At 55.3% G+C, this 16,032-nt stretch overlaps 1 protein-coding gene across 1 annotated transcript; it reads left to right on the forward strand.

Moving 5' to 3' along the window:
- The first annotated feature begins 1,152 nt into the window (after window positions 1-1,152).
- Foxf1 (forkhead box F1) lies at window positions 1,153-4,870 on the forward strand. The gene is made up of 2 exons (XM_028880773.2): window positions 1,153-2,151; window positions 3,487-4,870. Exons 1-2 carry the CDS (start codon window positions 1,176-1,178, stop codon window positions 3,645-3,647), a joined length of 1,137 nt encoding a protein of 378 aa, XP_028736606.1. The 5' UTR covers window positions 1,153-1,175; the 3' UTR covers window positions 3,648-4,870.
- Window positions 4,871-16,032: the final 11,162 nt, after the last annotated feature.

Consider the following 16,032-nt stretch of genomic DNA (forward strand, 5'->3'; position numbering starts at 1 on the left):
TTTACGTTGAGCCTTGTAAACTTCCTGCCCCGGACTTTGCCATCTCTCAGGAAATCAGAACCTGCGCTTGTAAAAGGGGACTCGGGGCCGCGGGGCCAACTAAGCGGATTTCAGAGTTCAGCAGGGGGGAGGGGGCTCCGAGGAGACTTCGCTGTTTGAGTCCAGATCTGAGAGTGGCGTGTGTGTGATTGAGGGCGATCGCAATGGCAGCTCCTGTGGGACCATGGGGTACGTGAGTGGGGTGCGCACTGGGTGCAAGTTTGTATGTCTGAGTTGGTGATTTGGGAATTCGCTTGGGGCATCACTGCGTGTGCGCTCCGAGCGCGCGTTAAAGCACGCGTGTGTGTTTGTGCGCCTTCATGAATGAGTGAGCCGGCCGTCCTGCTGGGGAACCTGCGCGGTTCGTGGCGCTGCAAGAACTGAAGCCACTCGCCGGGTCCCGCTTGCAGCGCTGGAGACAAAAGCGCCCGCGAAGCGGCCTGCGGTTTCGTTTTCCGCCCGCGATCGGCCGGGGCAGTGGCTGCAGCGCGGCTGGGCGAGTCGGAGGACCGCCGGGCGCCGGCGCAGCGCTTCCCGGGGCGGGGAGTGAGGGGAGGCGGTCCCTCTCGGGAACTTACGCCGTCCTGCCTCGAGGGCCGGGAACCCAGTCGCTTGCTCTGCCCACGCTGGTCACGACCCAAGGCCTTCGCCACCGCCGCAGCCCAGTGTGCTGGAAAGACCGGGGCCCCGGGCGCGTGTCCAGCCCAGTCGTCCGGGCCTAGGAGGCGGGAGCCGGCGCACCGGGTCCAGGTCGGCAGAGGCGGGGCGGGCTGTGCAGATCGGGCAGGGCGGGGGCCGAGGGGGCGCGCGGGGAGGGACCTGGGGGGCCTCGCGCTGGCTGAGTAACGGCGGGGGGATCGGACGCTGAAGGCTGCGGGGGCGCAAAGGCGTGCAGCCCCCCGGGGGGGGGGGCGGTGCCGGGCCCCCTAACGCGCGTGGCCTCCCGCAAGGAGGAGGAGGAGAATCGCGAGCCAGGGGAGGGCGGGCACGCGGGGGAGGCGCGCTCGGGAGCCGCAGTGACGGCAGAGGTGCAGCCGCCCCGCGCAGCCCCCTCCCCTCCCTCCCCTCCTGCTCCTCCTCCTCCCGGCTCGGCGGCGCAGAGCAGCGGCGGCAGCGGCGGCGGCAGCAGCCACCCGATGTCCGCGCCCGACAAGCAGCAGCCGCCGCACGGCGGGGGCACAGGAGGAGGCGGCGGCGCGGGCGGCCAGGCCATGGACCCCGCGGCGACGGGCCCCACCAAGGCCAAGAAGACCAACGCCGGCGTGCGGCGGCCGGAGAAGCCGCCCTACTCGTACATCGCGCTCATCGTCATGGCCATCCAGAGCTCGCCCAGCAAGCGCCTGACGCTCAGCGAGATCTACCAGTTCCTGCAGGCGCGCTTCCCCTTCTTCCGAGGCGCCTACCAGGGCTGGAAGAACTCGGTGCGCCACAACCTGTCACTGAACGAGTGCTTCATCAAGCTGCCCAAGGGCCTCGGGCGGCCCGGCAAGGGCCACTACTGGACCATCGACCCAGCCAGCGAGTTCATGTTCGAGGAGGGCTCGTTCCGCCGGCGGCCGCGCGGCTTCCGAAGGAAATGCCAGGCGCTCAAGCCTGTGTACAGTATGGTCAACGGGCTGGGCTTCAACCACCTCCCCGATACCTACGGCTTCCAGGGCTCCGGAGGCCTCTCCTGTGCTCCCAACAGCCTGGCGCTGGAGGGCGGCTTGGGCATGATGAATGGCCACTTGGCGGGCAACGTGGACGGCATGGCTTTGCCCAGCCACTCGGTGCCACACCTGCCCTCCAACGGCGGCCACTCGTACATGGGCGGCTGCGGTGGCTCTGCGGCCGGAGAATACCCGCACCACGACAGCTCGGTGCCCGCTTCCCCGCTGCTGCCGGCCGGCGCCGGCGGGGTCATGGAGCCGCACGCTGTCTACTCGAGTTCCGCGGCAGCCTGGCCGCCCTCGGCCTCCGCAGCTCTCAACAGCGGGACCTCCTACATCAAGCAACAGCCTCTATCCCCTTGTAACCCAGCGGCCAACCCCCTGTCGGGCAGCCTCTCCACGCACTCCCTGGACCAGCCGTACCTGCACCAAAACAGTCACAACGGGCCGGCAGAACTGCAAGGTGAGTGAGTGCAAGGGTCCCCAACCCCAGACCCCTGACAGCCTGTGAACCAGTCCAGCTCCCAGAGCGCTAGCCCCAACTCTGAGGGGGAGACAGCACTCCACGAGGATGCCTTTGGGTACCACTGCTCTCTCTGACGAGTGGGTGTAGTTTGATACCCTCCCGGTTTAGGCTGGTTTAGTTTCTATTCTGGCTTCTCTTTGCTGGCTGCCCTAAGCCTGTCCAGGTAGGCCCCATTCTCACCCGCAGAGAGTCAGAGCCCAGTACTCTTAAGCCCATTAGGGCATGTGGGTTCCTTCACATCTAGCAAAAGGTCCGCCCTGTGTGTAATCAGAGGCCTAACCCTGGCCAGTAGGCCCACCTTTCTGATGGAAGTCCCCATGGAAGGAGTCTGTGTTGGGCAAGAGCTGAAGAGTTAGGCCCAAAGTAAGAGCTAGGCCCAAAGCGGCCTGGGCCCAACACTAAGAGGCTCAGCCCAGGCTCTTCAGGAAACCTGGCCTGGTGAGTTCAGGGGCATTTTGTGCTGACAGAAGCTGGCCCATGTGGTGACCGGGTCTGGAGCTGAGGATCTGAGATAAAGGCCCCAGTGCTCTTTGTCTTTCTGGATCTAGGTTTCAAGGTCCCTCGGTGCCCACCCCAGACTCACCTCACTGAGACAGAAGATAGCCAGCACGTTCTACTCTTCGCCCTTTATGGGTAGCTTTCTCCTTCCGGGCCTAGTTCTGGAAGGAGAAATGGGTAGAGGGGTGGCCAGAAATAAGCTGTCACGAGCCCCTGGGGGGCAGAACACTAGGCAGGACATGGTGGGCCACCTCTCTTCAGGTCAATCTCCAACTTATGCCAAGTTAAAATCCCATTTCCACACATCCTGGGCACTGACTGTCCTTCAGGAGGGGGACCGTTCTGGGTTGAAGGTAATCGAACCTAGCCCATGGCTCTGAAGCTTGCTGACCCATGTTGGGCCTCTCCCTTCACCAGGGTGGAAGTGACAGCTGTAGAAACCTCAGTCTCCCAGGCTCTGGGGCATCAGAAGCCATAAGTGCTTCCTTTGCTGTCCTCTTCGGCTTCGAAGAAGCCCTCAGACAGGCACAGTGTCCAGGCTGGAGAGGCCTGGGGCAGTTGGAGCTTCCCCAAGCAAGACTTCTAGCCAAGTGTTCTAGTTTGGGGCCTGGGATGCACAGGGAGGGGCCATTCCTCTTCCCCAGTTCTGTCCCCACTGAGGGCTCGAAAATGCAGCCGCGGTGTGCCTGGTCAGCACAGGGCTTCTTTGCTCCGGACTCCCGCCTTAGAAGCTAATATCTTGCTCCCCACTCTTGCTACCACCTCACCCTCCAGGCATCCCTCGGTATCACTCACAGTCGCCCAGCATGTGTGACCGGAAGGAGTTCGTCTTCTCCTTCAATGCCATGGCGTCGTCTTCGATGCACTCAACCGGTGGGGGCTCCTACTACCACCAGCAGGTCACCTACCAAGACATCAAGCCGTGTGTGATGTGAAGCTGAGGCCGTGGGCCCTGCAGCCCAGCCTGGCCGGCCCAGGGACCAGGAGCCCACCGCCACAAACTGCTTTACTCCGGAGGTATAACCGTCAGCCAGAGACAAGGGCCCGTCCCCTTCCCTAACGGATTATTTGGAAAGACAACCCCAACACAGACCTGGCCCTGTGGTCGGCGACTCCACCCCCACTCCCTCACTAATTTCTAAAAACACAGTGGCCAGTGGGGCCAGATCGGACTGCAGCTGTCAATAAATAAATACTTATTTGCAGCCCCATTGAAAGCAGCCACGAAGGTGCTGTGTCGGGGATCGCCAGCTACATGGAAAGAATTCTGCCGAGGTCTCTCCACCCCTCCCACACCAAGGGACAGTTTTTAGAAGCACGAACATGTGAGACCCATCATTATCAAATACTTTTATTTTTGATTGAGTATTTATCTTTTAATTTTTAATTTTTTTGAAAGAATGTCTTGAAATGCACAGTTCTCCCCTCAGCCTTCTTTTTTTTTCTCCCCTCCTTGGGAGGAGGAAAGGACCAGGCGTGGCATCCCCCTCTCCCAACCTGGGGTCTCCTCCAAGCAGTCACAGGTGGATCTTCATGGGAATGACTCGGATACCCGGAGCCACTGTCTTTTAAAAAAGAAAACCGGCTGAGAAGCTGCCCCAGCCTCCTTCCGTCCCTTCCATTTTCTTCTTCCTCCAGCGTCTTTCACTTGGTTTGGAGCTACGTTTTGACCTCTTCGGTGGGTGTCTTTCTGTTTCCCAGTCTCTACTGTAACTCTGAAAGGAAACGAACACAAACGGAGGAGGTTTGCTCGATCAGGTGGTGTAATTCAGGATCTCTGACACCGTAGACAGGCTCAGCCTGTTATTTATTCTGCTTTCTTTTCCTAATCAAAACACCACGTAGCTCTGCCCTCTCAGTATTAATGGTGTGACTTGGTTGGCAATATTTGCCGTGTAGAGTTTTTTTTTTTATTTGATGCCCATTGTAAATTTGAAACAAAGACCAATCCGTGTAAAAACAAATTTCCATATGTTTTATATAAATATATATAAAATGAAGGACTGTCCCCCTTTTTAGTATTTCGGCCGCAGACGTGCGGCGTCTGTGACACATATTTTAAACCTTCTGCACTGTATAAAAGGACAATCCGAGAGTATGCTTTTTGTGTATTTTTTTCCTACAAAAAGAACAAAAATAAAAATGTGTAACATTTGTACATGGCCTCTTAAACTCTTGTTGCTAGAAATAAACTCAAGTGGCTACTTTGGTGGGGGTAATAGACCAACGCATTGCGGATCCTGGGAGCTTCAGCTCCCTGGACAAGACAAAAACAAAACAAAACTTGAAGTCTAGGTGAATCTCAACACCCACCCACCCCGTTAGTCCTCTGTTTCACTCTTCATTTCACACTGGAGTCAAACCTGGGTAGGGGTAACTTTTTTTCCTTCCGCTTCTAGTTTTTGAAGATGAGCCCTTGGTTGTCCTAAATGTCGTTTCTTGGTTTGAAGAAATAATCAAACATTTAGAGAAAAACTGTAGTCTTCCATTCTTGGGGAAAAGTGTGTGTGTGTGTGTGTGTGTGTGTGTGTGTACCCAGAGGCTTTAACATATATTTACGCATAACTTTTTTTTGTTTGTTTTTCAAGACAGGGTTTCTCTGTGTAGCAACTCAATCTGTAGCCCCAGGCTGACCTTGAACTCGCGGAGATCCGCCAGCCTCTGCCTCACGAGTGCTGAGATTAAGGGCGTGCACCACCACCGCCCAGGCTACAAACTTTCTCTGCTACCTTGAGCCCAGTTTACTCCAGGCATGAGCCTTGACCCGTCTTGCATTCTGTTGTAGATAATGAAGCAACTTCAAAGGTTTGTTGGTTTTATTTTGTCTATTTTTTAAAATTGCCTGATGCTCTTCTCCGATGGACTCCTGTAAAACCCAGCCAGGAAGAGACCTTCCATCCGTGGGTGCCCACGGCTACATCCATGTTTCCGCCCCTAGCATTATTTGCCTTCCAAATCGTATTTTAACCCCCTCTCCTGGAGACAACGAACAGCTAAGCTCTGGGCTCCCCCGACCACCATCTCCATCACCAACCGCCCACCTAGGAAAACAAACACAATAAGCCGCATTGTTGGTGCAGCGGTCCTGACCCACCGCAGTGTCTGTGCACTGTGGGGTCGCGCCTCAGAAGCTGCTTCTTCTCAGACTTGACATTCTGGACGGGAGGGTAATTTCTCCGGTGCTCTGTTACATCAAAATTATCAATAAACTCGTCCGGGCAATTAATGTCCCAAACTAACAGCTGTCTATAAAACCCAGATAAAGAGGACAGGAAAAGGCCGGAGCTGGGGCGTCTGCAGCATCGCGCGGGGGCTGCGGCCTCGCTGCTCTCACGGTCCTGCGGCCTGGAGCAGGTTCGAAGCCAGGGGGAGGCTCTGTCCTCCGCAGTCCGAGACCTCCACTCGGGCCGGAAAGCAGGTCCAGGGAAAAGTCTTTGGGCCCTAGAGCCGGGAACCTCCCTCCCCAGGGCTGATTGCGCCCCAGTGAGGACAGTGGAAACAAGGAGGCGGCCCGGTGCAGTGGCTTCTGCGCCCCGGATCCGTGCCCCGGCGGCGGCGAGCCCCGAACCCCAGCTTCCGGCTCATCACTAGGCTCCTGTGCGGGTTTCGCGGGATTTCCCAGCTCCCCCACATCAAGGCCAGCTGAGTGGAAGGGACCCAGAGTGGCTCCTGCAGAACTGGCCAGGGCCCGGGGGATGGCGGCCCGGACTCTCCCTTTGGCCTGAACGGACTGACGCTGGAGGGTGGGAGGGAAAGTCCGGCCTTCCCAGGAGGAGGGCCGGGCTCCAGGCAAGCTGTGAGGGCCGGATTCGGCCCGGCAAGATCGCCTAACCCGCTTTGGTTTCCCGCCGCCGCTTTGATGGCGCCAGGGTTTCCCCCGGGCTCATTCTGGCTTAGGTTCGTACAAGCTGGGAAGGGCCCGCCGCTGTGCCCACGAAAGCACTCGGGCACATGCAAGTCACAGGCCTAAAAATTGGAACAAGGGCCTCTGAGTGGCACGGAATTGTATGCGAGTGCTTACTTACTGTTAGCGCAGACTGAGCTGTGTTATCTCCAAGCACCCTTGCAGCACTGCCCAGAGGCCCCGTGTGTGTTTATGGCCTAAGGCAGAAGGCCGGGGATGGACAAGCCACCGCGAGGCACAGAGCTCAGCCCCGTAGGTGAATCACACAGTCTCCTCCACAGCTTCCTCTTGCGGACCTGGGTGCACAGCCTCCTAGGTCCCACAGACCTAGTCGGGAGGAACTGCCGTGGCCAGACCACGGGGACCGAACCCAGGCCCAGCCTGACCTCAGCTCCTAGGATCTAGGGACGGACGACAGGGTGTGAGCTGTGGTGTGCAGGTGCCTGTCCCGAAGAGGTGCGATCTATTGTCCTTTCTCTTTGGGACTGAAGGGTCTAGGGCAGGGAAGGGCTGGTGCTGCACCCAAACCTGGCCCCCTGTCTGTCAGATGCGCATCAGTGACTATTCCTAGGAGGGACTGGAAATTCTGACCCGGAGTCCTTGCCCTGGGGCCTTGGTATTGTGCAAACCAAGTCACCGCTCTCTGCTTTCCTCATCTGACAGTGTCCCAGTGAGATGGGACAGGGATGTGCTCAGGTGGAAGGGGACACAATGCCCTGGCACCCAGAAGGGAGAGGGGCGGCCTTCAGACCCCTGGTGTTTCTCACTGTGGGGATGGGGGGGGGCAGGTCGACAACATGTGTGCGCCAGCCAGTCCACACTGTCCGGGAGCTGCCTCTCGGGTGCTTCCTATGAGCACCCAGGTTGGAGATGGCTAAGCAGGAGGTTTGGGCCTGAGACTCCCACACAGACGACCAGAATATTCTGACACCCCAGGGCCTCGGGTGGGGAGAAGAAAGGATTTCATTCCTGCTGGTGGCTCTCAGCGACCCGCCACATCAGGGTTCTTTTATAGCATGTTGTTCTCTAGAAGAGGGACAGGGGGTCTCCACAACATGACAGGGGTCCTCCCCTCAGCTTGACAGCCGTCCTGGTAAGGAATGAAGTGTGAGCTCCTCCTCAGAGTCCTTCCAACCCCAGGCGACCCTGCTGAGGTGACTTGGTCTGCCCTCTGCTGCCCTCTCCTGCCCGCCCTGGCTCCCGTGGTAGTTAGGGAAAACTGGGTGCCCCGGGGAAATAGGCGGCATTCGGGAGACTCTCGCATCCTGGCGGCCCTCTCCAGAGGGGGCACCTCAGCCCACCCTCACAACACCCCTTAGGTGGCTCCCACCGCCCCTCCCCCCAGGCATGGAAGTCAAACTCAGAGGGGACGCAAAGGTGCTGGTGTAGACTAGGAGGGTGTGGGATTGGGGGCTCGGACCCTGGACTTTGTGACCCCCCAAAGCTCATGCCCTGTTTTCCTGGATAACCCATCATCGGTGGAGAGGAGAATGGTGAAGAGGTGTTTCTGACCCAGCCCGGGCTGGCCTCCACGCTACACGAGGGCCGCCAGACCCTGCCCAGCTTTCCCGCTGGGCCCAGGAAGGCTGCAGGCTCTCAGGGTACACGGTCAGACTGGGGACTCCAACTCTCCCCCCCCCCCCCCGCTGGAGTTACAGAAAGTGCCATTTCAATTTTCACCATGGCGCCCTGCCTACTCCCCTTTCTTCCTGCAACCCCTTGGTACAGTGGAAATAAACATCAAGCAAAAGTTGACACAAGACCAGAGAAGCTGTGGGCGGCAGTCGGGTGCGGCTGCCTGATTCTGTTTCTCCGGGTAAGGGGAGGAAGGGGCCTTCTTTCCTGCAAGGCCAGGTGGGGCCGCTGCCAGCCTCTGGCCTGTTGTAGAGATGAACAGACGGATCGTGGACCTTTAACAGTGAGCTTTTTTCCCGCCTGCATTTCTTCACCCCCTCTCCCTTTCTCCATTACTCCCTCTCCTCCTTTTCGGTACTGAGCTTCATCCCCAGGGTCTCCCTCTTAGGATGCTGTCTACCACAGAGCTCTGCTCCCACCCTTATAACAATTTCTGGTGTGCTTTGGCAGCCCAGAGAGGAATACAACCCGCGAGAAGCAACAGGATGGGTAAAGAGCGACCACAGCTGTTCAACCCACCCACACTGAGTACCTAAAGGGCCACACTGAGCAGCCGCGGATGCCTGGCAATAGACCTGTTCACAGTAGTCAGGTCGGCATAGCCCTGCCAGTGCCAGGGTGCCCGTGGTCACGGACTGGCCATAGGAAAGAAAGAAGCCCGCTCCGCAGAGAGCATGGTAGGAAGATGGGGTTACCCAGGCAGGGCTGCACACCTGTTCTGTTCAGAGCAGGTGCTGGGTCCTGTGGCTGTTTCTCCCACCAGGGGAGCTCATGGGACTCCCCCGAAGGGATGTCACTGGGCCTGGGCCACCCAAGGGACGGTTGGGTGGGGTAGTGTGAACAGAGCTGAAAGCTAGCCCTACTGAGCCCAGCCACAGTGCCTGCACAGCCCTCTCCGTGGGCCGTTTGCCTGGGCAAGGCAGACAGTACTGCTGGGACCCAGTCCATATTACTCTGTCATAGTTCTGGTGTTCCGTGCCCTCGTGGTGACACAGCATGGTCTGGGGGAGGACCGTGTGCTGAGCCTCTCTCGGCATCTTATTAAAACTAGTGACATCACGCCAGGGAGGGGGGGGGGGCCATGTTCCCTGACTGTCCGGGTCACGGCCATGTGGAAGAATGCCAGGTTCTTAGATGTCCCTGAAAAAGGACAAGTCGTCTGTCTTTGGGAATGTATCCCGAAAGCAAGTTCTAGATAGGCACACGGTGTCTCTGGGTTTCTGTGGGACAGGGGCTTGGCAGGACTGAGTCCTCACTGGACCCCCAGCATCGGCTCCAGTCGTCAGGCTGGGTCAAGAGAGCTAGGCCTGTGTGAAGGGAGGTAGCAACAGGGGGGCCCGAGGGGTAAACCCTGGGAGGGGAGGGTAGCGGATGGGCAGGGGGCGGCAGGCTGCACTCTATCTATCGTGGAGTCAGTACAGGAAGAGAGAGCTCAAGCTGCCCTGGGACTTTGCCCCTGGCTATGTCTAACGAGGAGACAGCGCCACCTGCTGTCCATTTCTCACCGTTCCTGCTAGAACTACAGAAAATGGATTTCACCAGCCCGCAGGCAGGCATGCATGTTCAGAGGAGTGGACTCTGTTTCAGACCCTTAGACCTCAGTTTGGGGGAGGTGGGTTATTTTCGTTTGGAGCTGAACTAACTATCTTCTCCTAGTTACATAAACGATAGGCCTTTAGGAAAATGGACTTCAGAAAAGTGGAGTGTAAAGTCACTTCCGGGCCCATCCCAGGTCCCTGAACACATGCCCTGGATACCGAGACCGTGTGGCCCCTGGAGAAGCAGATAATGGACATGCTGATTCGGGGCTCCTAGCCACAAGGTGTGGTTCCAGGCCTAATTCTGCCTCTTCCTCACTTTGCTTCCCTCCTGTGGTGGGTGGGTAGGGTGGGTGAGAAGTATGCTGCCAGTCTCAAAAGGGTTAACTCTGAAGAACTCGGGCACAGAGAGGGTGAGCCCTGTCTGAGGTCACACAGCTAGAGCACACTGCCCCCCCCCCCCCGGCCGTGTGTGACTTTGACTCCAAATTCTTCAACCACTCAATGTTCTCTGTGTTCTGACAAGTTGCTGTGGCTTCCAGTTGGCCTGGAGGCCCTGCTTGTGGTCAGGAGATGAGCAGGTCAGTGTTCCCCTGGGAACAGCCTTTTTGCATTCCACCGGGCCAGGATCCAGGGATCCAGACAGTGCTGGCCTGAGACCCTTATCTGGAAAGCTGCTACCGGTGGGTTTGTCTGAACCGCAGGTGGGAGCGATGTTGGATTTACCCACAGCTCAGCACCTCAAGACCGATGCTGACCGCTTCCAACCACCAAAGTATGGAACATCCACACCACACGGGCATGTGTCAGCTCCCATTTCAACCGCCATGATTTATGGCTCTGGAAAATAAAGGGCTCCATTCACAGGAGGCAGCCCTGCCTCTTCGAAGGAAAGAGTGCAGCTCCTCACCTAAGTCTGCTTGTCTGAACATCTGCAGCAGTTCCCAGTAAAAACCTTGGGTGACCCGGGCTCTCTGGGGCTTGGCAGCATGGAGGGATCAGAAGAGCTCCAGGGTCTTTGGAACCTTTGGTGTTGTCCACAGGAGCACCCGAGAGGCAGGGGCCACAACCTAGAGGGGAGAGGGTGGAAGGATGCAGGATGGACCCTGCACAGTGGGTGACCCTGACAGCCGCGCCACAGACCCAAGTCCACGTGTCCTCTGCTGCGGGAAGACCGAAGTCACCTCACCGGGGAGGGATGATTTTCTCTCCTGTCAAATGGCCTGACTTGAGCCTGACACTGGGGGTAAAGGGCAGCTCGGCTGAGCTCCTGGGACCTCAGCTGCCCGAGGAACCTGCATCTGCACAAATGATGGTTATGGTAAACCCTCCATCTACTCCTGTGAATTACCATTCTTTAGAGGAAATGTATATCTATACTTTAATATATGATTTATGTGTGCTTATCATTATCTGTGATGATAAGTGAAACTGCATGCCTGGTTACCAAGGAAGCATACACTTGCCCTAGGTTTACTGGCCTATAACAATAAGTCATCTCATGAGGTTACAGGGCTGCCTCTCTGGGACCAGTGAGGGCTCCATGCCCCCTTGGCCCGGGATCCCTTCCAAAACAGCACACCATCCTGGCAGTGCTGGATGCCTGGTCCTCTCCATAGGGCAGCCCAGCATCACCACTGCATGGAGCTGGTCCCCAGGTGACAAGCCAAACATGGTGTGACTTTAGCCAGCCGGTGGGGAGAGCTGACGTGCTCCCTTGGCACTGGGAGTCCTTGGAGAATAGAAGAGAGCTCCCCTCGCCCCACTAGCTGCAAGGAAAGGGAGTTCAGCGTGTAAGAAGGACGACAGCAGTACCCACTACAGAGTGCTGAGGACCACAGGCTGGGTGTCTCCTACATGTCAGCCCTTAGACAGGGGTCCTATGAAAGATCTACTTTGCAGAAAGGTTCAACTTTGAAGCTGGGTGTGGTGAGAGACAGAGGCGGGCAGATCTCTGTGAGTTTGAGGTCAGCCTGGTCTATGTAGCTAGTTCTAGGCCAGCCAGTGCTATACAGAGAGACCCTGTCTCAAAACACCAAAACAGAGCCAGGAGTAGTGGCACACGCCTTTAATCCCAGCACTCTGGAAGCAGAGGCAGAGGCAGGCAGGTCTCTGAGTTTGAGGCCAGCGTGGTCTACAGAGTGAGTTCCAGGACAGCCAGGGCCACATGGAGAAACCCGGTCTTAAGAAACAAAACATAAATTTTATTTGTATTGAAATGTGATTCTATTTGTATACTAATAAATAAAGTTGCCTGGGGGTCAGAGCTAATAGCAAGCCATAGCAGAAGTCTGGCAGTGGTAGCACACACCCTTAATCCTGATCACATGACAGGCAGATCTCTGTGTTCAAGGACATCACCAGCATGAAGACACACGCCTTTTTTTTCCATAAAATTTTTTTTTATTAAACATACTAGGTAGGATGTTTAATATCATATATAAAATGAACAAATTAATGGTGCTTGAATTTTGTTTATTTTTAACAAGAAATTCAATTTTTATAGTTTTTTTAAATACATAAAGGCTTTGGAGTATTATTTTTTTCTTAAGCACCAAATAAAAATATGAAAAGGGGCTTAAGAGATTGTTCAGCAGTTAAGAATACTCTTCCAGAACATCCAGATGGGGTGACTACCTGTAATCCAGCTCTGGGGAATCCAGTGCCCGGCTTCTTCAGCCACTGCTGTACATTACACACACACACACACACACACACACACACACACACACACACACACACACACACACAATTAAAAAGACAAAGAAGATCTGGGTTTAAAAATGTAGCATCATCTGACCTGTTGAGGGCTGGACTGTGTGACCCTGTTGAGGGCTGGACTGTGTGACCCTGTTGAGGGCTGGACTGTGTGACCCTGTTGAGGGCTGGACTGTGTGTGAGGCCCTGTTGAGGGCTGGACTGTGTGACCCTGTTGAGGGCTGGACTGTGTGACCCTGTTGAGGGCTGGACTGTGTGTGAGGCCCTGTTGAGGGCTGGACTGTGTGACCCTGTTGAGGGCTGGACTGTGTGACCCTGTTGAGGGCTGGACTGTGTGTGAGGCCCTGTTGAGGGCTGGACTGTGTGACCCTGTTGAGGGCTGGACTGTGTGAGACCCTGTTGAGGGCTGGACTGTGTGACCCTGTTGAGGGTTGGACTGTGTGACCCTGTTGAGGGTTGGACTGTGTGACCCTGTTGAGGGCTGGACTGTGTGACCCTGTTGAGGGCTGGATTGTGTGACCCTGTTGAGGGCTGGACTATGTGAGACCCTGTTGAGGGCTGGACTGTGTGACCCTGTTGAGGGTTGGACTGTGTGACCCTGTTGAGGGCTGGACTATGTGAGACCCTGTTGAGGGCTGGACTGTGTGAGACCCTACTGAGGGCTAGACTGGAGACACACGCCTTTAATCTCAATACCAACCATAGAAGACCTGGAGGTCTGTATAGATGGGCAGTGATGAGGTCATGTGGCTGGGTTTACAACCAATGAGAAGGCAGAACATAAAGTCTATAAAAGGACAGATACACAGGAAGTAGTGCTCTTGCTGAGAGGAAGGACAGCAGTGGCAGTGAAAGGTAAGCTCAGCTCTCAGCTACTGCTCTGACCTCTTGGGCTTTTAAGTCTGCAATTTGGCTCTGTGTTTCTTACTTAATAAGACTGTTCATCTACAATAAACAAACAAACAAACAAATAAATAAATAAATAAATAAAACTGATGTTCTCTTTATGTTCTACTTGGGATGCTAGTCATGGAGCCCAGATAAAGGTACACAAGCACAGACGCCTCCTTCATCGATTTTGCCAGAAGCTGGGGCTATGAGAACAGGAACCTCAGAGGCAGCATCACACACAGGGCAAGTGTCCAGGATCAGGGAAGTCTGCATCAGGCCCAGGTGTCCGTGTGTGTCCATGTCTCTGTGTCTGTGTCCGTGTGTGTTGGGGGGAATCAAGCCCAGGTGATGGGACCCAGAGGGCAGTATCAGACCAGGACTGGGAGGTGAGCCTGAGTGTTGGCTCCTACAAAGACAGAAAACTTCATCTCAGGCCACAGAAGACCAGCAGCCCCGTGCCTTTAAATGTGTTTCCATGGGCCTGACCATCCAGAGTGCTAGGACAGACTGTGAGTGTTTGTTGTGCATGCCTGATGGACAAACGTGCTTCACCTAGTGTGACAACTAGTTTTACATCAACTGGATACAAACTGGAGTCATTTTGGAAGGGGGAACCTCAACTAAGGAAATATCCCCACTAGACTGGCCTGTGGGCAAGTTTTTAGTGCATTTTGATTGATGACTGATGGGGTGGAGCTCACTGTAGGCAGTGCCACCCCTAGGTTGGCAGTCCTGGGTTAAGACACCTAAAGTGACCCCTAGGCTCAGCAACCTCTTCTCTGGCATTCTGTCCTTCAAGCCACCATCCGACTCCTCAAAATGATGACTGCTGCTGCTCTGGCCTTCCCCCCCCCCCCCCCGGGCATCCTGGTTTTTGTATTAAGTGTGGCTTCACCATAACTGCAGGACAGGGGGGAATAACAACAGCACCACCTGGAACTTTGACCCTTGTAACCCCAAACCTCATCTCCAATCCAGGGACTAGAACCACCTAGAAGCCAGCATTGGGAGGGTCGATGCCTTGTGGCGCCTCTGCCAGCCCACTTCATTCTGTTCCCATGTTCATATGTGTGTGTGCATACGGAGGAGACCAGAGGTCACCTTCTGCTGTCCTCTGCTCTTGCTGGTGACAGTTCCCAAGTATCTGCCTGCTGCTTAGTTCCCTGAGGAGCTTCTGCTAGGACCTTGCTGGACATGCTGGAACTGAAGCATCTCTCTGTGGCTCTGTAACCACTTCCTGTAAAACTCATCTCACCTACAGGAGCCTGAGCTGCGTATCAGCCACAGTCCCAACGACTTATGAGTTTTACCACTGTTATTGTGTGTGTGCCTGTGAGTGTATGCTGTGTGTTCAGTACCCATGGAGGTCAGATGAGGCTGTCAGATAACAATAGCTAAAGCTATGTGCTTGTGAGCTTTGTGACATGGGTGGTAGGGGCTGAACTCGTCTTCCAGAAGAGCAGAAAGGGCTCCTAACAACTGAGCATCTCTCTAGCCCCTGCTGCTACATTTCTAAAAGCCTCGATATAACAGATGTTGGGAAAGCCATTGGTTTGCATCTTCCTGCATTAGCTAGTTTCTCATCACTATGAAGATGCCCAGAGGGGTTTGGCTCAGCTTCAGGTATCAGTCCAAGTCATGGCAGGAGGCTGAGGCTCTGTTCTCATCAGAACAGCCAGGATACAGGGCAGGCAAGCACACACAGGAAGAGGCCAGTGTGCTGGCTAGTTTTATGTTGACCTGACACAGGCCAGAGTCATCTGAGAGGAGGGAACCTCAATTGAGAAAATGTCTCCAGAAGACTGGGTGGCAGACAAGCCTGTAGAACATTTTCTTAGTGACTAATGTGATAGGACCCAGACCATGGTGGGTAGTGCTACCCCTGGGCTAGTGGTCCTGGGTTTTCTATGTAAGCAGGCTGAGTAGAGTAAGCCATGTGGAACAAGCCACTTAACAGCACCCCTCCACGGCCTTCACATCAGTTCCTGACTCCAGGTTCCTGCCCTGCTTGAATTCCTACCCTCAGTGCTTTTGATGATCAACTGTTGTATCGAACTCTGAGCAAAATAAATCCTTTCCTTACTAAGCTGATTTTGATCATGGTGTTTCATCACAGCAGTAGTAATCCTAAGACGGTCAGGGTGAGATCCAGCCCAAAGGACCAATTTCTTCTCAACAGCCCAAACCATTGGTGAAGCCAAGTACCATGTGGGTGGGTACCATGGAGGGGCCCAGAATCATGCAACAACACTTACAGCGTCTTTGCCACCTCAGCACCTGACGAGAGTTATTTCTGTCCATTTTTTATTATGTGCTATACAATCACAGCAACAAAGGATGCAATGACTTTGTCACCTGTGGCTCACCAGCCACCCCGGGAACAAGACTTGAAGGCATCCTGAGACAGGGTATGCCCTTCAGCATCCACCAGGGCTGAGACCAGCACTGGCTTCAGTGCTGATGCCACTTTACACAAATACACAAGTGGCTCAGATTGTGTGTCATCACATCTGGATTATTCCGCCCCAAGTGACAAGAGGTCCATACCATTTGGGTGACCTGAGTGATCATTTGACTGGAGTCAGGCTTGGCTGATTTTTGGGTAAGGGTTATCTCCCCACTTCCCAGCTCTGA

Source organism: Peromyscus leucopus, chromosome 5 (genome assembly GCF_004664715.2).
Source record: "Peromyscus leucopus breed LL Stock chromosome 5, UCI_PerLeu_2.1, whole genome shotgun sequence".
In the NCBI taxonomy this organism is placed as follows: domain Eukaryota; kingdom Metazoa; phylum Chordata; class Mammalia; order Rodentia; family Cricetidae; genus Peromyscus; species Peromyscus leucopus.

What these genes read in the sequence shown, in the direction of transcription:
- Foxf1 (XM_028880773.2), top strand. Translation starts at nt 1,176, where the DNA reads ATGTCCGCGCCCGACAAGCAGCAGCCGCCGCACGGCGGGGGCACAGGA. An exon ending in CGGGCCGGCAGAACTGCAAG is followed by an intron (nt 2,152 to 3,486) that starts GTGAGTGAGTGC and finishes CTCACCCTCCAG; the next exon opens with GCATCCCTCGGTATCACTCA.